General features: G+C 40.3%; 1 protein-coding gene across 2 annotated transcripts in view; it reads left to right on the forward strand.

Moving 5' to 3' along the window:
• Positions 1 to 25,840, forward strand: part of LOC121303544 (nucleus accumbens-associated protein 2-like) — a 35,551-nt gene extending 9,711 nt beyond the window's left edge. The window contains exons 2-6 of one of the 2 annotated variants that reach the window (XM_041234298.1): positions 11,105 to 12,026; positions 13,527 to 13,703; positions 14,443 to 14,566; positions 18,661 to 18,758; positions 18,885 to 25,840. In XM_041234298.1, coding sequence (XP_041090232.1) covers positions 11,168 to 12,026; positions 13,527 to 13,703; positions 14,443 to 14,566; positions 18,661 to 18,758; positions 18,885 to 19,402 — 1,776 coding nt within the window. In that variant the 5' untranslated portion in view covers positions 11,105 to 11,167 and the 3' untranslated portion in view covers positions 19,403 to 25,840. The remainder of the gene's footprint in view (positions 1 to 11,104; positions 12,027 to 13,526; positions 13,704 to 14,442; positions 14,567 to 18,660; positions 18,759 to 18,884) is intronic. The other variant, XM_041234299.1, reaches the window with a different exon arrangement.
• Positions 25,841 to 26,244: the final 404 nt, after the last annotated feature.

Here is a 26,244-nt window from a genome sequence, read left to right on the forward strand (position 1 = left end):
TCAGTAGACCCAGGGTTGCAGAAACTTTGGAGATATAATACATTATACCTAGGCCTACCCCAGCTGTCATTTTGACTGTCATAGTAAAAACAGTGGGTTTGGCTTAGCTGCTGAACTTAAGTGCTTGTTTTGAATAGTTACAGGAGACACTTTCAGATGTGATTTATCTATCAACAGCTGTCAAAATACTTATTTGATATTTTAAAAGACTTATTTTCTAGTTAAAAAGAATAGACCAATACAACGCAGGACTGCACAGCAAGTCTTAAAAAAAATAATAACAAAGTTACCGGTGCTGAATAATAGTGTATCGAACCAGCTATTGCAAGACTGGAGACGAATCTTACCATTGAATAGCTAACAGAGTCGAACTCAGGCACAAGTAAAAGGGTAAACAGAAAACACTTGTATAAAACAGTCAAACAAACAAATCTCGAGCACTATTGCTTCACAGAGTGTCGTAAGCTCCCGCTGCATGTCCAAAGTTGTCTCTGAGCTGCTAAAACCACTCTGTTTTATAGCCCACCATTTGCAATAAGTCCCCTTCCAACACCACCCCCAACTCTCGTGTCAGTGCTCATGTTGTAACGGGTTTCCCTCACATGTAACAAGCAGGCTGCAAAGCAGGCTCACAGACAATATCCTGAAGGAAAACAAACCAATAACATCAAAACGTCTGATTTGCAAAGAAATTATGGGAAAATACAAGTGAGGAAGTCAGAATTAAAGGTAAGCACTATGTATGGTATGTTAAAATAAACACGCTGTTTTGACTACATTTAACACTGAACAGTTTCGTAGCGTGCGACGCTGCAGTAGTTTTAGATGCATTTTAATAGAAGGTTAAAAAGACCGCTGTGGTAGTTCTAGGTATGTATGGACGCCAGGTTCTAGTGTTAAATGAGATCCCACTAGTCTGGGCAAAGGGTGTTCTTAGAACGAACCTTGATGGGCCAAATGCTCCCAAACTTTTTTCTTGTTTACTTGTAGATTTGCAGTCTCCATTTAATCCCAGAGCTTCTCCTCTCTCGGGTAATTGAATACTAGTGTTAAAGTCTAGTTTGGTGAGTGCACGTCTGAGTAGGTTTGCATTTTATGTTTAGCGTGTGCGTATTTATTGTCTCCACTGACTTTCAATCTATTATCAAGGAGGTGATGGCTGTGTACAGCACGATAATGTAATAAATCCAGTGGGCCTCAATGGAAAGGACTATATCTCTGTGTATTTTTAATTTGAGAGACCCCAATTTTCACAAGAGGAATTCTCTGGCCTGATCCAGACAAGCCTCTCACTTCCTCTTTCATGGCAGGATGTTCTTGCAACACCACTTGCTATTGTGTTTCCACTTTCCTTGGTGAAATTTCTGGTAAATGACTTGGTCAGCCCTTGGCAAGGTGCCTGGCAGGATCACATGGTGCTAGATACAGCTAATTTGAGGGCAGCTTCTCCAACTTAACTGGAAATGACAAAGCCATGGATTTAACCCTCTCCACTCAGAGTTGTTAAACTGATACAGAACCCTGGCGGTGTTTATAAGAAGCACATTACTTTACCTTTGCTGTATCCCGTGTTTCCCAAATGCAGGAATTTCTATTCAGCATAGTCCCTTTTTTTCCCTCCTACACTGTAGGTACCTCAACTAGAGAATTACTTTACTTTTATTTGGAAACAATTGCCAAGAGAGTGGGCTTTTTTTTCTTCTGAACATCGCTGTGTGTCCAGATCATGCTTCCTCCTGCAACAGTTCTAGTATTCTGATTTAATGAGTGGTGTATTCTGGGAACAGGAAGACAGCATTGAAGAGGGAGCATGATCTGGATCTGCGATACCTGAAAGATTATATATTCCTGGCGAACGCTCTTATAAATGTTGAACTATGTATTGCCTAGTTATTTAAAAAATAACACTGATATACAGACATCACGAGACACAGCAAAGATAACAGTGTATTTTTTGCATACTTCGCAGGGTGTTATGTAACGTTTTATGGTTACTATTCTGGATTTAGCAAGATGACTTGGTTCAATAGCTCCAGAATTTAATCTTGAAACTCCTAAAAACATGAATTAGGAAATTGGAAAGACTCTGCTGCTTCCCCTATTGACTGACTGGGATGAAGCTAACAAAATATGCTCCTAGTTTTGTGCTGTCTTTCAGTGAACTTGTCAAATGAGGGTTACCATACAAAAGTTAAGTTTTATATAGGAAGGAAGTTCTGTGCCAGGGCCCTCATTATGTACTTTATGTGTGCGCTCCCCTTCTTGCTCACTATGCTTCCCTGGTCAGTTCCTCTCCCTTGTTCCTTGTTCCTTCTTCATTCATCTCCTCTTTCTCACCCTGAAAATGTGCTGACACACACACAGGAACAGGCCTGGTGACTCGTCCATAAAAGGCAGCAAGTCACTGGCAACAGCAAAGAGCATTGCAGCTTTATAAATTGACTTTTTATGGCATTGAGTACAAGGGTAATGGTAAAGGATCCGGGCACCATCTCATGTTCTGTGCAGCAGTGCAGGTTGTGTGTGTTTGTGTGTGTGTGTGGGGGGGGGGGGGGGGGGTTTGTTGTATTTATTTCACAGCCTACAAGCCAAGTCCACTGCAATGTGGTTGAAAAAATATTCTGTGAACAGCCGTCAGCCTTACCTCATACCCCCAAGGAGGTGTGCATGGATGTCATGACAAATACATATTTTTCAAAAAAATATTATAGTGAAGCTCTTCAAGAACTTGAAAAGGTTTACTTTTTGCTAGACACAATAAATAGCATGTTTTAGTAGTTGCTCTGGTTAGAATTAAGAATGGGAGAACTGCAGTGACTACCTATACAGGACTGAACTCAAGGGTACTGCCACAGTTATTCCAGTTGCTTCAGTGTCAAGTTGTTTGTTCTGGACAGCTCCAAACACTCTGTATTTAACCAGAGAAGGCCATTTGGCCCTTTTGATCCATCATGTGATTCAGCCTCAACAGCGTGACTAGGTAGCCCATTCCATACACTCCCCACTCTCTGTGTAAAGAAATGTCTCCTTCCCTGTTCTAAGTGTATCAACGCTGCATTTCCAACGTGTCCCCTGTTCCTGATTTCTGTGCTGCACTTAAGTGTCATTGTGGTTAACAATGGTGTAGTTTTTATGCAGTTTGAAACTCAAAATGTTCTACCCATTGTCATGAGAATGTGACGTAGCACATGTCACACACGTTCCTTACACTATAGGAAGCGCGTCGCTAAAACCTGGACTTGAAACTAGTGCTGGGACGAACACTTGTCATTTAAATGTTTGTTCAGATATTCATTTGTTTTCAAAAACAGTTAGTTAAACGTTGTTTTGTTTATTCCCAAAATAAATCGTACATAAAGTTGACTCTGCATTTTTTTTCATTTCTTGCCATTGCCGTTTCTTCACAGCAAACCGTGACCATCGACACGTTTTCCTGAAGTAACAACATGAGGTTTAGTTTTTGTAGCTGAACAAGCAAACAAACTGAAATTTGACTTTTAAAACACTTCATGGAAATGGCATTGTAAAATGAAGGGGAAAAAACTCACCGTTTTGGTTTTTGTTTATTACATTCCACATAAGAGTTGCAACAAAAAATATATAAAATCTTACACCTCATTCCCAGAATGTGGAGTGACTCGCTAGGGTACTCTAACTGCATGCATTTCGTCTTGTTACGTAAAAACGGGGTCTACCGGATCACTCACTAGTGTACACACGTGTCTTTATTAGACCACACAAAACGAAAAACGACAGTCTGAAAATTTATCTCCGAGTTCTCACGACTGACGACGTGTGTGTGTGTGTGTGGTGTTTTTTTTTTTTTTAATAATCGTGCATATCTCAAAGAGCTCTTTATTTTATTTTCTATTTCTGAAACTCTTGCTCAACTTGTTCACGAGACTTTAACTGTGACAATCTGTGATGTAACATCCCTATTATAACTAAAGGCAGTGCCAAGCAATTCTTTATTGACTACTGAGATCTGCTGGAGAGCTTCTTTGACCAAACAGAAAACATAGGCATGTAGTTTGAGGGGTTTAGAGACCTCTTCTTTACGTGACCCCATTTATTCAGAGTTTCAAATGAGTGCCATTTGCAATGATAGTCCCTTCATAGTTTATAAAAAGATACTGAAGCTACTGCAAAGTTGCCCTTTGCAATAAGTAAATAACAAAGCCCTATGCAAACCAGAGATTTTTTATTATTATTATTATTATTATTATTATTATTATTATTATTATTATTATTATTATTCACGCCTTTTGTGTTTTGGTCATCAGATAGCGGATTGCTTTAAGCTTAGACTTTTTTTGTCCCTTAGCAAAAAGATGCAATTCATTGTACACTAGCCTTAAGTAGTGTCTATCATGGGTGCCGATGAAGGACAATAAATAAATTACATTTGTACCCTGAAGTGTGTTAAATTTGCATAGCTGGGAATTTGTGGCAGGGGTCTTGAGTAACCGTTTTCAGAAAAACACACATTATTCAAAAAGACATACAGGGCTTAACATCAGCTTGCTGCAAGATTTACAGAATAAAGTATACTGGATCCCCAGTAACAAAGTGTATTATTATTGTTTAGAATATTATGTATTGGGAAATATGGTCAAGTAGGGTAGATTTACTTTATTTTAAAAATGTACTCTACTAAACATTTTGACTGCCATAAGGATAAGAATTGGTTGAAGCTACGGTTCTGTAGGAAACCTTGTGTATATATTATATAGTATAATATGTTGTGACGGATTGCCCTTTACTCACACATTTTTCTTCTCCAAAAAACTACTTTAGACAAAGGATGCCAGGAAATGCCGTAGCATGCGTTTATTATTTACAACAAAAGAACATAAACTAAAGAAAACCTATCTAAACAGCTGTTGTTCCTAACTAATAAGGCAGGCTAAGCCTGTTACTTTGTCACCAAAACCAAATCGTAATCCAAATACCTTTTCTAATAGTTTGTTTTCCAGTTTCACAATAACCCACTTGCTGTCCAACTTTCTCAACCAAACTCCTGCACTCACCCACGCTAAAACACACACACTCACACCCTTTTAAAAAGAACTACTTAATCCCCTAATTAGTCAATTGATTTAACCTGGAGTTTGTCCTGACTCCAGTAACCTCTACTGGGTCCTAATACCCCCAATGTATGGTCTCTGCTAAACAGGAATTTTTTATTTTTAACCAGATTTAATTACTTTTAGTCTCTCATTTAACACAGCATTATCATTTACCAAGTGTATTCACTAACCCAATGTTAGTTTTAATCTCAAACACAGTACATTATTTAATTTCTTTGTTTACCACCCAGTTAGTTTGTTCTTCTTTCACATTTTGTTCTTTTCCTAACCAATCCTTCACAATGTGTGTGTGTGTGTGTGTGTGTGTGTGTGTGTGTCTATATATATATATATATCACACACACACACACACACACACACACACACACACACACACACACACACACACACACAGAGTGGCCACCCCCCCTTGGACTTTTCCACATTTTATTGTGTTACAACATGGAATCAAAATGGATTTAATTAGGAGTTTTTGCCACTGATCAACACAAAAAAAGTCCATAATGTCAAAGTGAAAAATAAAATCTACAAATTGTTCTAAATTTATTACAAATACAAAACAGAAAATAATTGATTGCAGAAGTATTCACCCCCTTGAGTCAATATTTGGTAGAGGCACCATTGGCAACAATTAAAGCCATGAGTCTATTGATAAGTCTCTACCAGCTTTGCACATCTGGACACTACAATTTTTGCCCATTCTTCTTTGCAAAATTGCTCAAGCTCCATCAAGTTGGGTGGGGACCTTTTTGGTGAACAGCAATTTTCAACTCTTTCCACATATTCTCAATTGGATTGAGGTCCTGGCTTTGACTGGGCCACTCCAGGACATTGACCTTTTTGTTTTTAAGCCATTCCAGTGTGGCTTTGGCTGTATGTTTGGGGTCATTGTCTGGCTGGTAGATGAATCTTCTTCCAAGTCCCAGGTCTCTTGCAGACTTAAGCAGGTTTTCCTCCTGGATTTATCTGTACTTTGCTGCATCCATTTTGCCTTCTATCTTCACATGCTTTCCAGGCCCTGATGCAGAGAAGCATCCCAATAGCATGATGCTGCCACCACCATGCTTCATGGTAGGTATGGTGTTCTCAGGATGATGTGCGGTCTTAGGCTTATGCCAAACATAGCACTTAGCATTGAGGCCAAAAAACTCTATTTTGGTCTCATCAGACCATAGAATCTTTTTCCACTTGGTCTCAGAGTCTCCCACATGCCTTCTGGCAAACTAGCCGAGATTTGATGTGAGTTTTTTTCAACAATGGCTTTCTTTTTGCCACTCTCCCATAAAAGCCAGTTTTCTGAAGCACCCGGGCTATTGTTGCCGTATGCACAGCGTCTCTCAGCTCAGCCGTGGAGGACTATAACTCCTTTAGAGTTTCCATAGGCCTCTTGGTGGCCTCCCTGACTAGTGCCCTTCTTACCCGGATACTCAGTTTTTGAGGACGGCCTGTTCTAGACAGATTTACAGTTGTGCCATATTCTCTCCATTTCTTAATAATGGACTGTACTGTGTTCTGGGGGATATTCTATGCCTTGGAAATGTTCTTATATCCTACCCCTGATTGGTGCTTTTGAAGAACCTTATTCCGGATTTGCATTACTGCTACGAGAAATATAATGCACTCTTCCTGTAAGATGTGAAATAAGTTATTGGCACAGAGGTGCTTCAGTGGTGGAAACTGAGTATTAAAACCACATGACTGATTTGCATAGTGCATGATACAGGTCACACCAACTGTCAATTTCCTTTAATCTGATATTCTGCAAATCTACAGATAACTTAACAATAACTGTCTGCAAAAACTGCTTTGGCAATACAACAGTATTAGATTTATAAAAGTATATTTTTATGATATGCAGTCCAGTCATGGAGGTAGGCCATATACCAGTATTTAAAGAACAACTGCAGCATTATATATATATATATATATATATATATATATATATATATAAAGAAGAAAATCTTTTTAAATTGTTGATGACTAACACGAAAACTATGGAAGTGTACAGTATTAATTGGGCAGGAAGCTGAGTCTAATACATGTACAGCAAAACAAGGCTAGATTTTAGACTGCATACAGTAAAGTTTCATAGTGGTCACAAAAGTGTAGGATCCAAATACCAAATGTGGTGTAGAACTGGAACAGGCTTACCAAGAGGGCCAGACAGTGCAGGAAAGCAATTTAAAAAGGCAAGCTTGGGTATAGAGCCAAAAGGTGTACAAATCCAGGGAGGTTATGAGGAGGTTGTGTACTGCACTGGTGAGACTGCACTAGCAATACTGTGTCCAGTCTGGGTCACCACTGCGCCAAAGGGACATTGTGGCCCTGGTGAGAGTCCAACAAAGAGAAACCAGACTAAACCCAGGGCTTACAGGAATGAGAAGAGGCTGAAAGAACCGAATCTGTTTAACATAGAACAACGAAGAGGAGGGGGGGACTTGATTGAAGTTTAAAATCTTAAAAGGACTTGACAAAATTAACCAAGACTTTAAGCACAGCACAGGTGTCACACTGCACCATAGTGAGGAAAGTAGTACTGGGTTCGTATTCGTTACAAATGACAAACATACCTTGCACTTATGACCATTTAAAAAAATGGCTAATGAAAAAGCTCTGTGTGATCTCTGTAAATAACACAGCAGCTCTTGAGCCTTTTTTTAAAAGTTTTAGATGGTGAAAAGTAAAAATACCAGATTATGCGCTCATGCATAGTGATCTTAGCGAGTGTGGAGGAGTGAGTGTTAGCGAGTGTGGAGGGGTGAGTGTGTTAGCGAGTGTTCAGTATGGAGGAGTGAGAGTGTGTTAGCGAGTGTTCATTGTGGAGGAGTGAGTGTGTTAGCGAGTGTGGAGGAGTGAGTGTGTGTGAGCGAGTTTGGAGGAGTAAGTGTGTTAGCGAGTGGAGTGAGTTTATGAGGTGTGGAGGAGTGAGGGTGTGTTAGTGAGTGTGGAGGAGTGAGTGTGTATTAGCGATTGTTCAGTGTGGAGGAGTGAGAGTGTGTTAGCGAGTGTTCAGTGTGGAGGAGAGAGAGTGTTAGCGAGTGTGGAGGAGTGAGTGTGTGTTAGGGAGTTTGGAGGATTAAGTGTGTTAACGAGTGGAGTGAGTTTGCGAGGTGTGGAGGAGTGAGGGTGTGTTAGCGAGTGTGGAGGAGTGAGTGTTAGCGAGTGTGGAGGGGTGAGTGTGTTAGCGAGTGTTCAGTGTGGAGTGAGAGTGTATTAGCGATTGGTCAGTGTGGAGGAGTGAAAGTGTGTTAGCGAGTGTTCAGTGTGGAGGAGTGAGAATGTGTTAGCGATTGGTCAGTGTGGAGGAGTGAGAATGTGTTAGCGAGTGTTCAGTGTGGAGGAGTGAGTGTGTTAGCGAGTGTTCAGTGTGGAGGAGTGAGAGTGTTTTGTGGAGGTACTTTTAGGACAGAGGGAAGGAGGTATTGCTTCACGCAGTGTGGGGGGAGATTATAGAATGGGTTACCGAGTCATGCTGATTATGAGTCACTGGGATCCTTTAAGTTCTAACTTGACAAAATTGAGATCTATCAGCTACTAGGAACCGGACAAGCATAGGTGAGCTGAGTGACCCCTTCTCATTTTGTAATTTCTTATGTTGAATTGGTGGAGTGCAACAACTACACCCAAATTTTAACTTATTTCTGTCAACATGCAACTTAAAATATGTTTTTTGAAAATGACTTGCTAGAGTTTACATCATTTCTGGAAATTACCTTAAATTTACATATTTATGAACTTGTTACTAATTTTAGGCAAAGATAGAGTAATCGTTGAACTTTATCTGCAGTAACCTCTGTGAGCTCAAGAATGCAAAGGGTTAACCGCAGAGCTGAATTCTTTCCTGAGGTATTGAGCTGCCTTGACACCCAGGGGGAGATGGTGCAGGGAGGGAGGGAGAGATGTTGGCAGTCATTCATATGCAAAGCAGTGGAAGAAACAAACACTCGGAGGACCATAAAATAAACCCCTGCTCTGATCTGGCAGAGCCCAGCTATTTTGCAGCAAACGCCTCTATGCACCCCTGCAAGCTGAGTCTCTCCTACCTGACTCCTTTCCTCCTCCTCTGTACTTTTCATTGTCCTTAAATTACTTGTTTTCCTTGCATTCTCTCTTTCTCTTAGACTTGGCAGCTCTCTCTCTCCCTCCCTCCCTCCCCACACTGGCTGTGCTCCAGCTTTCTTTTTTCTACACTCATTCAGTACCCTTTGTTCTGCTCTTGACAAACCCTAACCAGTCTACTTCATGAAAACTCGCTTCACCTGTGGAACCGTCCAACCTGCAGTTTACAGTGCTTGCCTAATGCTAAATGCATTTACTGTGAAAACCAATGCCAACTGCCATATGCCATGATTTTACTGTACTTGACTTAACATTACAGCAGTAAAAGAGAAGGGTCTATAGATGGGGTTTTTTTTCCTACAAGCGACGACCAAGAATAAATTATTTGCTATGGAAGTTGCAATTATTAGGGGGTATAGTTAGAGAAATTAACTTGTCTACTGCTGCATTCTGTTCATACTGTATATTATCCTATGTAGGCAGATTTGTGCATTTCGTATTCTGGATCAATATTTTTTTGTGTTGTTTTTTGCTTAATGTTGAAACGCTTTCAGTCTTCAGTATGTTATTTAACATTATGAGGCTTTTCTTTTTTAAGATTGTTTAATCATTAAACATGTTTTTCAAAGTAGAAAAACAACCTTAAAATGAGGAAACCCACACAAGTGGGCCTACATAGGATTTGATACACATGGGAAAAATAAATTATATATAACTGGAATAGACCAGCTCTGTTCTGGAAGTTCCACAGGTAAGAAAACTTTTGGGGTAAAATTCCCATCTTGTAGACCCATCTTGTTGTCCTAGTTACATTTAGTTCTGGGCCAGTAACTAGGTTAAAATGGTTGTAGTTTTTAAAATGTATGGTCTGCAGTTCAGGTCATCTTGTGGTGGAGAAGTAGGAGTTAACATTGCCATGACTGCCCCCTGGTGGCATATAAAGTTAATAGCAAGACTACACTGTCCAAGGCATAGGTGCCCTCCATAGGGATACCGAGGGGGTGTGCTGTGGGGAAGTAATCAAAAATGCAAACTGAATGCTTGGGTGTGTAGCCAGTGTAAAGTGGCAATCCAAGGAGGATATGCGGAGGTCGTGTACTGCACTGGTGAGACTGCACTAGAAATACTGTGTCCAGTCCTGGTCACCACAGCACCAAAGGGACATTGTGGCCCTGGAGAGAGTCCACAGAAGAGTAACCAGGGCTAAAGGAATGAGTTACAATGATAGGCTGAAAGAACTGAATCTATTTAGCCTTGAACAAAGAAAAATTATTGGGGGGGTGGGGCATGACCGCAGTCTTTAAAATCTGAAAAGGAGTTGACAAAGTTAAACCAGTAAGTGCTGTACAGAAACCAGGACCAGAGGATAGAGTTGCAAATTAAGTGGAGAACCGACTTAGCACAGAGGCAAGGAAATGCTTCTTCACACAGAGTGGCGAGGGTATGGAATGGGTGACCTAGCCATGGTGTTGAAGCAGAATCACTTGGATCCTTTAAAACCCACCTGACAGAGATCAGTCAGCTACTAGGAACTGGGCGAGCTTGAATGGCCTTCTCTTACCCATGCATGTTCTTCTATCAGTACACACATACACCTGTATCTGCCAGATTGATTTTTCCATTATGATGAAACTTGGTAAGGACATCATATTGAGTGTAATCAGAGTCTGAGATACAGTTTATAGTGTGGTGGTGCCACACTTTTCCATCTGTACTTACTGTATTTAGCATGTTAGTGTACTGTATCATAATCTCAGATTGCATCCAACTGTACAGATGTCATGCTTACAGTTTTAACCAATATCTAGAGAAGTTATCCAAAAGTTCTGCCAAGGACAATCTGTCACACAGGTTATCTATATTATCGGACTATAGAGATTAATAGCCTGTAGATTTGTCACCCTTATGGTTTTAAATACCTGTAGAACCATTACAATTTTTTTTCTCCCTAACAGATGTGTTCCCAGACAGCTGCTGACCCAGTGAACCCTTGAAGACTGCCCCCATTCCCCAGCACCATGTCCCAGCTGCTGCACATGGAGATCCCCAACTTTGGGAGCACGGTGCTGGGCTGCCTGAATGAACAGAGGCTGCAAGGACAGTACTGCGACGTGTCCATTGTGGTCAAGGGCCAGGCCTTCAAAGCTCACCGGGCGGTCCTGGCTGCGAGCAGCCTGTACTTCCGCGACCTCTTCAGCGGCAGCTCCAAGAGCCACTTCGAGCTGCCCTCCACGGTGCCTCCAGCCTGCTTCCAGCAGATCCTGTCCTTCTGCTATACAGGCAAGCTGACCATGGCAGCCAGTGAACAGCTTGTCATCATGTACACAGCTGGGTATCTGCAGATTCATCACATTATGGAGCGCGGCATGGACCTCATGTTTAAAGCCAGCTCCCCTCACTGTGACTCCCAGACTGCAGCTGCGGAAGACCCAGGATCAGAGCCCCAAAGCCCCATCAATAACAACCTTGGACAGGCTGCAGCCACCACGTTGATCTCTACAGGCTGGTCCCCGACGCTGCCTCTTTCCCTGCGCAACCGCATCAAACAAGAACGCATGGAGTCCCCTCTGGCTCTCCAAGCGTTGGCTCATAAGAGGGGACAGCAGGACCAGGTTGTGCTGGGTGCCAGGCTCGCCCGGGGGGCTCCTCTCTACTACTCTGGCAGTAGCGCTAGTCTTGGGGCTGTTTTCTCCAGTGCCCAGCTCTACCCTGTGCCCAATGGGGAGCGCTCCAGCCCAGGTGCCTCCAGCCTGCACACCACCGACAGCCCCAAGTCCTACCAGAATGAGGAGGAAGAGTTTGAAGACGAGGTGTATGATGGGGCCACAGAGGAACCTTATGGGCAGGGCTGTGGGAGAACACCAGCCGCGTATGCCAGTAAGCCAAAACTGTTTAGTTTGATCCTTGTTAATACTTTTTTTTTTCTCTATACATTGTTTCCTGTAAGCATTTCCAGAGTACTGAGGAGTTTTTTCATGTTTCTTGTGTAAGAGGTTCAATAGTCATTCAAAGTGTGTTTTTTTTTGTTTTGTTTTTTTTTCTAGTGGCCTGAACCTCAAACATCTAGACCCTAAAATAATATATACTGGACATTTCTTGTACCAAACCATCTTTTAAAAAATGTTTTTCATGTGTTCATTTGTTTGTTCTTTGTAAATCTGCTACCACCATCACTGCAGAGTGCGCATATCTGATCAATCATTCTACATGCTTGGAGGCTTTATGTTGTGTGTGTGTTGGTAAAACCATCACTTATGACCTAATGGGGCTGTCATTGTTTTTGATGTTGTTTCTAGATGACTAAACCCTATTGGAGATATTGTTGGTCAAGTCCAATCATGTTAATCTTTTTGTATAGTTGCGTTCTAGATTTCTGTATGATAGAGAGTTGAGACGCATTGTCTTCGTTTTATACTCCGCTGTAGTCTGTAGTTGCCGATGGTGGTGGTGGTGGTGTTTGTTTATTTAGCAGACGCCTTTATCCAAGGCAACTTACAGAGACTACGGTGTGTCAACTATGCATCAGCTACAGAGTCACTTACAACAAGGAGGATAAGTGACTTACTCAAGGTCACACACGGAGTCAGTGAGTGAGCCTGGATTTGAACCAGGGACCTCCTGATTTTTATAAGCCCTTTTTCTTTAACCACTGGACCACAGCCTCCTGTTGTCCAGTAAAAATGAACCAATCCCTGCCTGTTGCTACTGTTTTAACTCTGTATCCCAGCTAGGATTTTCCACAAGTGGCGATTTTTTTTATTTATTTTTTATTTTTTTTATTGTGCCATTTAATGTAGTGACAGCAGATCTGTGAAAAGTCAGTTAAAATCTGCCTGCAAGAAAATAGACCCAATTCTTTGATACAAAGCTTTTTTTCTGTGATTATCTGTTAAATTCCATGAACGGTTTTGTCAAATAGGGGCAGCATGGTGGCGTGGTGGTTAGCACTGCTGCCTCACAGCTCCAGAGTCCTGGGTTCAATTCTGGCCTCAGGGGTCTGTCTGTGTGGAGTTTGCCTGTTCTCCCTGTGTTTTGCTTGGGTTATCTCTGGGTACTCTGGTTTTCTCCCACAGTCCAAAGACATGTTGGCTAGGTGGATTGGCCTCTCTAAATTGCCCCTTAGTTGCCCTGCGATGGACTGGCGTCCCATCCAGGGTGTAGTCCCGCCTTGCATCCTGTGTCTGCTGGGTTAGGGTCCGGCTCACCACAACCGTCTACAGATGAAAAGAAAGAAAAATCAGAGAAATTAAAATAAGTTCACATTAGTTTTAAGACCAAATTTATTTGTATTCTTACATGCATACATATACTTATACACACACACCTACCTGTCTGTCTCAGATATTACAGTTCTCTCTCTCTCTCGCTCTCTCTCAGTCCAAGAGAAGTCCAATGTTGCCACCATGCCCATCTCGTTGGAGAACCGCTCCTCTGTTCTCCTTCAAAGGGACCTGGTGGCACTCCCTGCCAGTCTCATCAGCCAGATTGGGTATCGATGCCACCCAAAACTGTACTCTGAAGGGGACCCAGGAGAGAAGCTGGAACTCGTAGCAGGTAACAAGCTCACCACATCAGGTTTAAAGTTTTTCAACTGCTTTTCAGTTTTTTAGGCATCTGAGACACCCCTCTTAATGAGAGAAAGGGTAGTTGGATGGAATAGCTATCCAATTTAAGCATTGTGTATTCTTTCTCTAATTATTTGATTAGACATAAAAAATCACCTGGATATCATTTGCTTCTGTTTTAGATGCCATGTATTTGTCTTTCTGATTCACCTACCAAGATATTGAATATGATTGACATCCAGCTTCTTTTTGATACCTCTGCTCAGCCACAGCAACGGCTGTGTTCAGCTGTTCTAAAAACCAATTGAAAGTGTACTGCATTAAGCAGCTGAGCAACTGTGGCTTGCTGCACATTTATCAGATGTTTAAATTAAAATGAAATGAATACGTTGCTTTAAAAGATCAGTAATGTATTATTGTGTGCTTCTCAAAAATGAAATTGAAGAACTATGACATGATTTTGAAGTTTGGAAAAGTAGCTTGGACTGGAATTCTCTGTTGATTTAAAATATATCCGAGCTGTGCCTGATGGGGCATGCAGCCTGCTCCCGCCTTTCAGTAATGCAGACTAATCTCCTTATTTGTTATACATGTAAAGTACCCTAAATATATTAAGCAAATTGAGATATTTTGCATTTTGCATTTTCCACATGATGAAATCCAAAAATGTTATCATTTACATAACCTGTTATTATTTCAAACCTGAGGAAGCATTGCATCTGTGCCAGACTGTTTCCCTATCTCAGGTACAGGGGTGTACGTTACCCGAGGGCAGCTGATGAACTGTCACCTGTGTGCCGGCATCAAACACAAGGTGCTTCTGCGGCGCCTGCTAGCTACCTTCTTTGACAGGTGAGGTGGTTGTTCTATCTACCTGCACAATGAGGCCATCAGGGCCACTGCCCTACAACAGAGAGAGTGTGGGGTGCACAGTCCTGCCCTACAACAGAGAGAGTGTGGGGTGCACAGTCCTGCCCTACAACAGAGGGAGTATGGGGTGCACAGTCCTGCCCTACACTGAGGGAGTGTGGGGTGCACAGTCCTGCCCTACACCTGAGGGAGTGTGGGGTGCACAGTCCTGCCCTACGACGGGGGAGTGTGGGGGTGCACAGTCATAGAGTGTGAGGTGCATAGCTATGCGATTATTTTTCATTTACGCTGATGATACACATAAAAAAACTGAAGTTTTGAAAACGTTTTAATGCTTAACTCTGACAAAAACAGAAATGGTGATTATAGGATCTCGGAAGTAACAAAGTAATATTAGTGATTTACTCCTTGGTGGCTTCTATTATGAACTTGCATGAAATGAGAAATCTAGGTGTGATCTTTGATCCTTTGAAGTCTTTTGAGAGACACATCAGGAATATTACTAAAATGTATTTATCATTTAAAAAATATCGCCAAATTTAAGAAGTATTCTTTCCCACTCAGATACTGAGAGATTGATGCATGCTTTTGTATTTTCCAAAACTGATTATTGTAATGTCCTATTCTGTGGCATTCATAGCCATATCTTGACTGCAACTTATACAAAATGCTGCAGCTAGAATTTTAACCGGGACTAAGAGACAGGATCACATTACTTCTGGGCTAGAATCTCTGCATTTTGTTCCAGTTCGATTCTGGATTGATTTTAAGGTGTTGCTTTTAACTTTATAAGGCATTAAATGGCCTTGCACCATCGTATTTTAAAACAGTACAATATATTCCTAGACACCCACTCACAGAATGCCAGGTTGCTTACTGCCCACAAATTAAAAAAAAAAAAAAAACACAGCTGGTAGAGCATTCAGTTATAGGGTCCCAAACCTCTGGAATGGTCTGCCCAGCTCTGCAAAGAAAGCACCAGGTGTCACTTCTTTTAAAACTAGATTAAAAACTCACTGTTATACTGTAGCAGCTTCATGCTAAGTGGTGTTCCTTTTATTCTCTGCCTTGTATTACTGTTTTATGTGTTTCTTCTGTTTTTATTGATTTTTCTTGCTTTCTCATTAATATTTGTCAATGTTGTTTTTTTTTTTATTCATATGAAGCGCTTTGCGGCAATTTGTATTGTGAAAGGCGCTATATTAAAAAGTCAACAGGGGCTGCACAATAGTGGTAGCCTAGTATATGCAAGATGTCTTAACTCAAGTAATAGAATAATATTTTTTCAGTATGTACTGTATGAGCAGGGCACGGTAAATAATGCAGTAATCAGATCAGGCGATGGAAACTCCTGTTACACACACACAGACACTCATTCCAAGATAGGAAATTGACATAGGGATGCAAAAATGAGTCTGTAGGGCAGAATCTATAACATGTGTCATAAAGACGGCTGTAGTAGGTGACGTCAGACCAGAAACAGGAACCAAGAAATAAACAACGGAGAAGTGGAGTTGGGTGGAGCTGAGCGATTGGTTTCGCTCAGCATTTAATGAATGAACAGATCAGTAAATAAAAAGGTTGTAACAAACAAAAACACAGGACACGGCACTTTCGCCAAATTAAAGAGACAAAAAAAACAGACTACACAGACAAACACGGTGAGCTGATATTTTAACTATTAACTATTATTATTAGTATTATTATAACCTCCATCTCCAGTCCCATTCTCCACTCACCGAATGCACAACCCCGAGTGAGTGAAAACATGCAGCTGTGCCGAGACTCGATTGCTAATCAATCATTCAATTGGAGTCACGGTACAACTGCACGTGAATTAATAAAGTGCAATTCCCCGTGCTCACATATTATTACATTTTACTTGCACGTGAAGTGCTGTGCAATCCTCGTGCCTAAATACAAATATACATATAAAACCTGTTTATATCCCATGTACCAATGACTATACACCAACATTAACACACAGCATACAACACAAAATACACACGGGGGGGGGGGGGGGGGGGGGGGGGGGGCACTTTGCCACACATGCCTTTTTTGCTCTTTTCAAGACTGCAGTTATTAAATCCAGTGCTGTAATCTTGTACGCACAGTTTCATGAAAATAACTGTTGGCTAAACAAATAAATTTGGGGGGAAAAAAGCAATAATTTTAGACGCGATTCACCGTTTCTACGTCTCCCCAACTCTTAACAGTCTATTCTGCCAGTAAGAGTTGTGATTTGGGATATTTGAAAAATGCACATTTTTTGTAACACACAGGAGGTGTAAATGGATGCAAAGTAGATACTGTTCAGGGCTTGTGTAAGCAGCTGCATGCATCAGTTAGTGCTGGCTCTCAGCCATGTGTTTCCTTGGCCTGCAACATTAACCTTTTAGGGTCTGCCCTATGTTAAATATCCTGCCGGCGACCTGGCCCTTTAACTCTTTTTACTCAGGCACTGTGAGAGACAGCCCCGATACGTCCTTGGAAAGAGGAAATTCAGACCTTTTAAAACGAGGGTCTACCTGTGTATTTCCAGTAGATGACTATATTAGGAGATAGCCTTGAATGCGAGTGTTTTGGGATGTTGCTGCTGCGCTGAAGACAGACCTATATTTGTGCAATAAACAAACATTTTCACACCAAAATCTTTACAAAATAGTAGAAATGGCAACATCGAAGGCACAACGACGTATTCCAATTTAAAAAAAAATAAAAAAAAACCTGGCAGCCAAAGCGAGCGTTTCATTTAATTAGAAAAGTCATCTACGGTATTAGTTCTTATCAGATACGTAGCGATTTTAATTGGGATAATGCTTGAGAGCCAAAAAATGTCTTGATGCAGTAAATTTGTAAAAAGTGCATACAGTGGAGTCATATTAATTAAAACACTAGCCTTGGCAAGTAAACAAGGTGTCTGAAACCTCTTTGTGTAGGTGAATTTTTAGGAACAGAGCGCTCAGGTTTAGTCCCAACATGGCACAGTTAGATAAGGCTATTATATTTATCATTTTAGCTTAAATTTAAATGGAAATAACTGAACTAACCACTGTATGCTTAGTGATATTGTACAAGGGCTTGTGATAAACCCCTAAAGTCTTTGTCCAATACTGTAACACACCTGTATATGAAAGTAAACTAATCTGAACAGTTGATGAGATAGGCTGCTCAGAGGGAATATCCAGGTTAATATAATCAAACAGAAAGTTTTACTTTTGGTCCTTTTTGTATATATGACCATAATTCCTTTATTTATTTTTTTATATATATATATATATATATATATATATATATATATATATATATATATATATATATATATATATATATATATATATATATATATATATATATATATACTTTCTAGGGAACATGTGGAAGTTTCATTTCATTGTGATTTGAGCTGACCGGGCTAAAATATTATTTACAAACAATGTTTTTTTTTTTTTTTCTAAAATGGTCTCTTTTTCTGTATTGAACAGGGTGAGTGTCAGACTGTTTCACTTTTTTTTTGAAGTCTATTGTGTGCACATTCATTTCATGTATGACATTTACCTGTAACTTTTACAGTTAAAGCGTTATAGCCAGAAATGTAACAGTAAAAAAACAACAGACGAGAATAACTTGGACTTTATTAAACAAGTTATTTTTTTAATTAAAGCTGCTGTGTTTGATCGTACTGTGATCTTGGTAGATGTTGTTACTGTCTCAACAGTCCTGATGTAACAGAAACCAATGTTTCTGTATAAAGAAATGTTTTTTTGCTTTGGTATTTAGTAAGCAAGACGGCGAGATAAAATGCACTACAGAATGTTGACTTGGAATACGGTGTTGTTTCATCACACAGTACCCCAAGGAGTCCAGCTAACAGACTAATCCCAGACTAATCTCTCCAAGTACTTTTTGGAGGGTAGTGTAAACATTGTTTGATCTATTGAAAAGTTCAGACAGCCCTTTCACATATGTCAGCTGAAGCACCACTGAGTCATACCTCCTGTGAATGTGTTTGATTTGAGTAGCTTTAGTGCTGCCCTCTGCTGGGTCATTTTAGTGTCTAAAATATGTTTTTGCAGGAACACTCTAGCTAACAGCTGTGGGACAGGAATCCGCTCATCAACCAGTGACCCGAGCCGGAAACCACTGGACAGCCGAATCCTCAATGCTGTCAAACGTGAGTGTGCCTACACACATGCATATGTCTTAGTACTGGGACAAATTATGTGTTTATATCAGGAGGCAGGAGGTGTGTATGTTACTATCACAGCTGTTTGGTTTTGTTTTTGTTCTCTGTTTCCAGTGTACTGTCAGAATTTTGCACCAAATTTTAAGGAGAGTGAGATGAACGTCATTGCAGCTGACATGTGCACCAATGCACGCCGTGTCCGGAAGCGCTGGCTTCCCAAGATCAAGTCAATGTTGCCGGACGGGATGGAGGTGTACCGGGGTGGAGTGCCCGGTGCTGGAGTGCCGGGGCAGGGAGCTGCTGGCCTGCTTTTCGAGCCTGATTTCCAACCGCTGACCGTTGCCGGTTTTAGCTTTGAGCAGCGTATCTACACTGAGCGCAAGGAACCATTAAGAACTCATCCCAGCCCCGGCCTAGAGCTGGAGGGAAGCCCAGACCCACCCTTCGAACCAGAGGGGCAGGAGCCTGAGGAGGAGGGGGAGGAGGAGGACGATGTAGAGCTTGCTGAAGCCTCTGGGGGTCCACGGGCAGAGACCCCCCTCAATCTTGCGGAAGGCAGCGGCGGCCGACAACACACACCCGATAGACGGCAAGAGGAAAATGGAGAACCACTGCAGATACACGGGCAATGAGTGTCCAGCAAAGGGAAACCTGTACACAATCAACAGGCATACATACACTTACACACACACACACACACACACACACACACATAGGCATATGATGTTACTTTTCTTTCCCCCACAGTACCCCAAATATTACACACTGTTTCCTTACTGTGTCAACAGAATTTCTATCAGCATGTTTTTGTTGAGAGTGCCATACAATTAAAAATGGCAGTAACTATATAAAACTATAGTAGTTTTATACTATAGTATAAAACTACTGGGTGGATTTTTATTGAACAAATAAAAAAGGAAACATGGAAAGCTTGCCATTTTTGTGTATGAACTGCATCAGTATGGTTCTGGAAAGAAGAACCTATAAAAATGTAGCTGTAGATACCCAAGAGATAGAAAATTGTACCTAAAGAAGGTTGTTACATACAGGCATAAATTCATGCACCTGCAAATGTCTGCACACAAAAACAGCTGCTAGCGCTTGCACCCCACGTCATATGCACGCACACACAATGCTTGCATGAATAACTAATAGAGAATACAATTATCAAGCCACTAACCTGCAAAATTGCTTTGGTTGTCTGAAGATGTACTGCAACATTTCAGACTGCTTTTATGAAGGATTGTAGATTCAGGGCTTTAAACTGCTGGAAACGGAGGTGAGGTGGGGTGGTTGGACACAAGGCTTGCTGAGCGATTAGCCCCAGAATTCGCCAAAAACCACATTCATCTGCCCTTTTGAGAGAAGCCTTTTTTGTATTTGATATAAACGCCTGCTGGTTGTGTACATTTGCACTAGAGAAGGGAAGTTCCTTGGATGAGAGGAACATGGACTGAGAATTCTAATTCAATCTTGCATCGGGTGGAACCACCTTCTGAATATGCTGGAGTTTGCCTGCAAGCTGCCTTGATGATCCATTGACTGTTAAAATAGCTTCAGCTGGTTTTGCACACTGCTGTCTGCATGACAGGGGAGGTAATGTAACAAAGGAGACGGAACCCCTTTCATATCCGAGACCAGCAGCTTTTCTGACCCTGACACCTGTTTGCGTTGACCGCCGTAATTTATTTTAGAAAACTAAAGAGACCACCAGATATGTTTGCACCTCACCTTTCTCTGTAATCTTTGACAACCAACATCTACTTTCTCAAACTCCTTGAGGTTTGCTAGGTCCACGAGAGCCATTCTATGACATGCAGCTTGAAACAAAAACATTACACTGGAATTACCCAATCGGGGTCTTGAACATATCCTAAAATAAAATAAAATCCACTAGTTCTTATTTCTGGTTCTCTCGGACACAACAGATTGGCTCTCTTAAGAATCCTTTTCTGTTGAGATGCTGTCTGGGGAGGTGAAATAGGGGGACTGTAGCCTTTTGCAGGAGCTTTGTTACTGGACCCCACTCCTCTGCACAGGGAAGGGGTCTGGGTATTATTGCACTATGGTTTACAGGAATGGTGAGAGAATACTGGCCGACCTAAAGAATGTGAAGTGGATATGTTTGTGCATTTGTGTGTGTGTGTGGATAGCACCTTTGCAAGCCTTTGCAAACTTTGTATTAGAACATAACACTATTTTGCTAAATTGGACACCATATGAATGGGTTTGACAAGGATTTGGCACTACCCCCTTTACAAATTCTTTACTGTTAATTTAAAAAAAAAAAAGTTCAGTGGCAAAGGTATTTGGGGATGTTTGGCATGACTGTGGAGGCTCTTTGCAGCAGATCTGTAGCGGTTTGGATGGCCTTTGCTAAGTAAGTTTGCTGCATTTCACTATCTGCCCTTAATCCCTTCTTCTGCTCCTGCTCATGTCTTTTTTTGTTTTAACGTCTAGTTGAGCTCTTAAAATATACTGTGTTGCAACAAAGGTTAACTGTGTGGGCCTGCAAGAGGTAAAGGGACATTCTCCTCCTTGTCTCCTTGACAGAAGCACAGCAATAGCCAGTGCTAGATAAAGGTCTGTGTTTCCTGAAGATTGTGTCAAAAACATTTTGAATATTGATTTGAAGGAAAAATTAGGATCTCTTCCACAATGAGGAGCTATAAACGTTAAACGGAACATAATAAACTCAATGACAAGCTTTTCAACTAGATGTTAATATGCACCAAAGACCTTGAGAGAGACTTCTAGTTGAAACATTGCCATCTGAATGTATTACATTTCTAAAAGTAGCACTATTTTGAGTTTAAAATCTGTGGATCATAATGAGGAGCTGCTTGTAGATTTTTGAGAAAAAAATTGTAATGTTTGTACTTTCAATTTGTAAGAGAAGTATGACATGTATAGTTTTATAGCCAGTCTGGTATTTGGCAGAAGCAGCTACACTGAGTGCGAAAGGCATCCTTGTTGCAGGCCCATTATAATTCTCTAGCCCCAGTAGGCATTAGAGTCCAACAACTTGCCGTACATGTCAGATCTACATTTTACAACTTTCTTATGAATTGATTATTCTCCATTCTGGTATTTTAACCAGATATGCATCCATTTGCATGCGGGAATGTATGGAGATACTATAAGAACAATGTAAATAAACTGAAGTTCAATGACAAAAGTTTGGAGTAGACGTTTTCAGTGTCTTCACCTGAAGTCCAAACGTTTTTAGAAAAGTTTATTTTACTATTTATAAATGTAGCACTACTGATAGAACAGAATGACAATGTTGGCTGAAAATCTCTGGAAAGATTGCATCTGGAGCTGTGAATTGTGGGCGTTGGCAGCAGATTACTCTAATATTTTGTCCAGTCAGTGCAGAACACATCATTTACTATTAAGAATGGTCAGCAATGATATATATGTGTTAATGACACATTGCCAAAATGAAAAATGCATGAAGACACAGAATGCATAGTGACAGCATCTGTGTGGCTGACTGCTTGGGAGACCAAAGGAGAGGATGTCGCTTTAGCGATCCACGGTGATGTTGAGTGAAAGGATATGGTTAGTGTGCTCCCCACATGGGGGGAGGGGGGGGGAGTCCACCCGAGTGCCTTCAACTCCTTGGATGTAGAGCATGAGAGACTGAGGCTTCATTTCCACTTGCTTGCTGAACAGGAGGATATTCGAAACGCAGCACTGCAGTTCAACATAGTGTTGACACAGGTGCCTGAAAAATTGACATCTTCAGAGATAGTGCTGAGCAGAGCACTGCTTCTGGCCCTGAACAAATAAAAAGGGCACAAATGCATATATTTGTTGCTAATCATGTTTACAGGACCAGCCAATAGGAGCACTCCCCTTCAACAGCGTTATGAATGTTTAAGAGTTTGATGCTGTTATTTATCACACTTAAATGTCATTTGCGCTTTTCTTCACCCCTGCTAACTCATATGTTGCATTGTTAGGAGAATGCTGGGTGGTCCATATGATAATGCCTTTTGTCTGAGGTGTGCTTGGTTTACCTTTTCACATTAAAGTTCAGGATTTGCAGGAATAACACCTGAACATCTTAGGCACCTCCTTTGAGTTTTGAAGTAATTCATTTTCAGTTGAGCCCTGTTAATTCCTGTGGATTTAGTTATTTGTTACAAGGAACACAGAATAAATAGGGGTAATTTAAATCCACATGCATTAACAGGGCTGAATTCAACATTAATTGATTCAGAACGTAGAGGAAGCGCATAAGATATGCAGATGTTGTTCCTGTGGCATTCAGTCTGAATTCGTTCTGAATTTGCCACCATTTGAAAGTGTTATCGTGACGATGCAAAAAAACAAGTTTGTGGAAAGTGCTTGTGGCAGTCATCCCTTTCAGTACCCCAGGGTCAGACAACAGCAACATGAAGGGGATGTTACTGACTTTGTACTTTTAAAATAAAGGAAAATGACTTTTGAATTGTAGTGGTTGGTCATCATTGGGCAAATCTGTTCAGGGTGAAACAGAAGAATGATGACCTGTTTTGTGATGGCATGAAACCCCTTTGAGAATGGCAAAGGCTGTAAATACTTGACTTTCTTTCAGAATTTGTGGAAACTTGAATGTGAATTGCTAGTGCTGCTTTCGAATTGAAATTGTAACCCTCATCAGAACCTTTATAAATATTTTTTAAAAATAAATAAATAAGTTGACATTTGGGAGCACAGAATCATCTACTTTTTAAGAGAAAAACCTTAAATGAATGGGTTATTGAAACTTTTTTTTTTTTTTTGGTAAAGATACAATCTTCTAAAGTTTGAGTTATCAAATATCTGAGTTTTGAAGTTAAAAGTACATGAAACATTGAAAGAAATTTGGACTCATTTCTACTAGTACAAAAATATAATTGTATGTATCATAGTGTGCGTATAATCAGCCCAAAGGAACTGCTGAGGGTGAAGTTACTGGAGCATTTTGAACTGAGAGCCAAAAAGGTAGTTTTAAGAAGGGTATACAGCCTCGGGATGTCATGTGTAAACTGAGACACACGGAGAAAAGCAAATTCAAACAGGTTTGAGACTATTTGTAATGCACTGGTGTGTCAGATTGTTTGACATCATTGCAAAATGCTTTACAACATGAAAGCAGCATAGCAGACTGGCACTGTCTAAAAAGGTTTCATTTTCTCAGTTCTCTCCATTCTTTGTGAAATGTATTTCGAAATTCCCATTGTCTCTACAGAACTTTTGGTTTTGCTTCATGGGATGCAGAGATCCACAATGTGAATTTCTATGGATCTACATGCCTACCGAGCTGTAGAAAAAAAAATATAGAAGTTCTGCAGAAATATTACTTGCAGAATTTCCATGTACACACCACAGAGACTAAACAAATCAAAGAAGGGGTCTTTTCTGTGCCTGACTGCACATAATGTGTTTTATTTCTGCACCTACAGATTGACAAACAATAAAAGACTAGTGCCTCTGTAAACTTAGCCAAACGTTCCCATGATTGAGGTCCCCTGAATCGTTTGCTGTTCTACTGAGGAGACTGTTTAGTTTTTTGTCTGTAGTCAACACTTTAGTTCTGTTGGCACTGTCCTGTAGCATGAATTCCTGGTGGCCTGACTGCTTGCCATGACAATCAAATGGGGTCCCTGTTCTTCTTGTGGTGGTGGAGAGGCATGTCTATATTAAAGCAACTGTAGTTAATCAAATTATTTCCTAATCAACCCTGTTTAATAGCTACATAGGTCTCAAATGTGCAGTTTTGGAAGAAATGTTATAGCAAACCTGTGTTTTCAGTCAAAATATATATCTGGTACCACACAAGGTTGAAGAAAAATCTCAGTTTCCAATTTTATTCTCTGGAATTCTGTAACACTTCCTCAGAAGTGTCTTCTGCTCGAAGTATTTTAGCGACAGTCAATAGGGGGAGCAGCTATTTGGTTAGTGACATGAAAAAAGCTGGGAAATTTAGTGGGATCAACCATTTTATCCTCCAGGTGAAATGCCAGAATGTGCAATTCTGCCTTTTTAACCTGCAATAGTACCAGATAGCATATATTTACTAGGTTTACAATTGTGTTTCTTTCAAAACTTCACATTTTAAGACCTATATAACTGCTAAGACTGATGGGATTATTTTGTCAGCTGTAAACTGGTGTTTTGTGTCAGTCTTCTTAAATTTTGTCTTCTATTCACACAGGCTCATGCAGATGTAATGTTATAACAACATAATGATATAGCAAGGATAAATCCACAATTCACATAACACTGACTTCAAAAGAAAAAAAAAGTGTTTTTCTTGTTTTGTTTTTTTTTTTTTTTTTATTTCCTTTTAGAAAAAAAAAATGCTGAGTAAAAGACTTTGTGAATTTCACCCTTAGTGTTAAGTAAATACTAATGTACAGGGCAGTCGTGCCTGAGAATTGAGAATGGATCTATTTGTGTTTTAATGGGGGGGGGGGGGGGGGGGAGAGTTGCAGTGCTAGAGGATTTTAGAATTGGGTTTAGTGATCATTTAAGGTGCCAGATAACAATAGCAGGGATATAAGCAGCGTGTTTTATTTGCACTTTATCAAAGCAAGTAGCATGCAGATTAAATTCTGGTTGTGATGGTTCTTAATATTACGGTCTTATGTTTCAAAGCTCAATGTTGAGCTGTCAATTTCAGGTTGGAACATATAGGTGACGACACTCCGCTGGGCATTTCTGCAGTGCGATACCGCTAGCCCGCAGTCGGGCACACGAGTGGTATGCACTATGCAACTAACTTTCTGCTACAATATTGCAGAAAAGTCTAATGGTAGTTATCAGTGCCACGTTGTAGGCTATGTACTTGAGTGTAATGTACATATATAGCCAAAAGTTTTCTATCACCTAGAATGTTAGGATTGAGACATTTTATATAAAAAAGTAAAAACTATATTGGCATAAATCAGATCTTTTTATTTAACCTCATGCAATTAAAGAAGCTACAAAATGATATGGCAAAAAGTTTACCGGGAACCACGACAGTATTTCATGTTCAATTTTGAAATGTCACATTTTTCAATTTTTGGAAAGCTACAAAGCAATATGTAATTCAATAACTTAACGTAACATTATTCCACAGGTTTCATTTGACTTTATGAAGCAACATTAGTTCATTTCTATAGGGTGATGCAAAAATTTTGGCCGTAGCTGTAATGCCCCCATATAATCTACTAAATAAAAACACTAATTGTTTATCAAAGTTTGTTTTTCTGTCATTTATATGCAGGTGTATGAACTTTCTTTTACATACGCAGTAAAATTTGGAAATACAAACTGCCTGTTAAAACAGAAAACATAAAAGAAAAAAAAAAGTATTTCTTTATTTCAGTAAGTATCTGAATATAGCCGCTACCAACATTTATTTAGTTTTGACAGCATTATTGAACTTTTGTTTTATCTAAAACTAAATTTACAGCAAGTCCTGTAAATTTTTATCAGTAAAACTGAAGTAATGAAA

Source organism: Polyodon spathula, chromosome 33, assembly GCF_017654505.1.
Source record: "Polyodon spathula isolate WHYD16114869_AA chromosome 33, ASM1765450v1, whole genome shotgun sequence".
Taxonomy (NCBI): Eukaryota; Metazoa; Chordata; class Actinopteri; order Acipenseriformes; family Polyodontidae; genus Polyodon; species Polyodon spathula.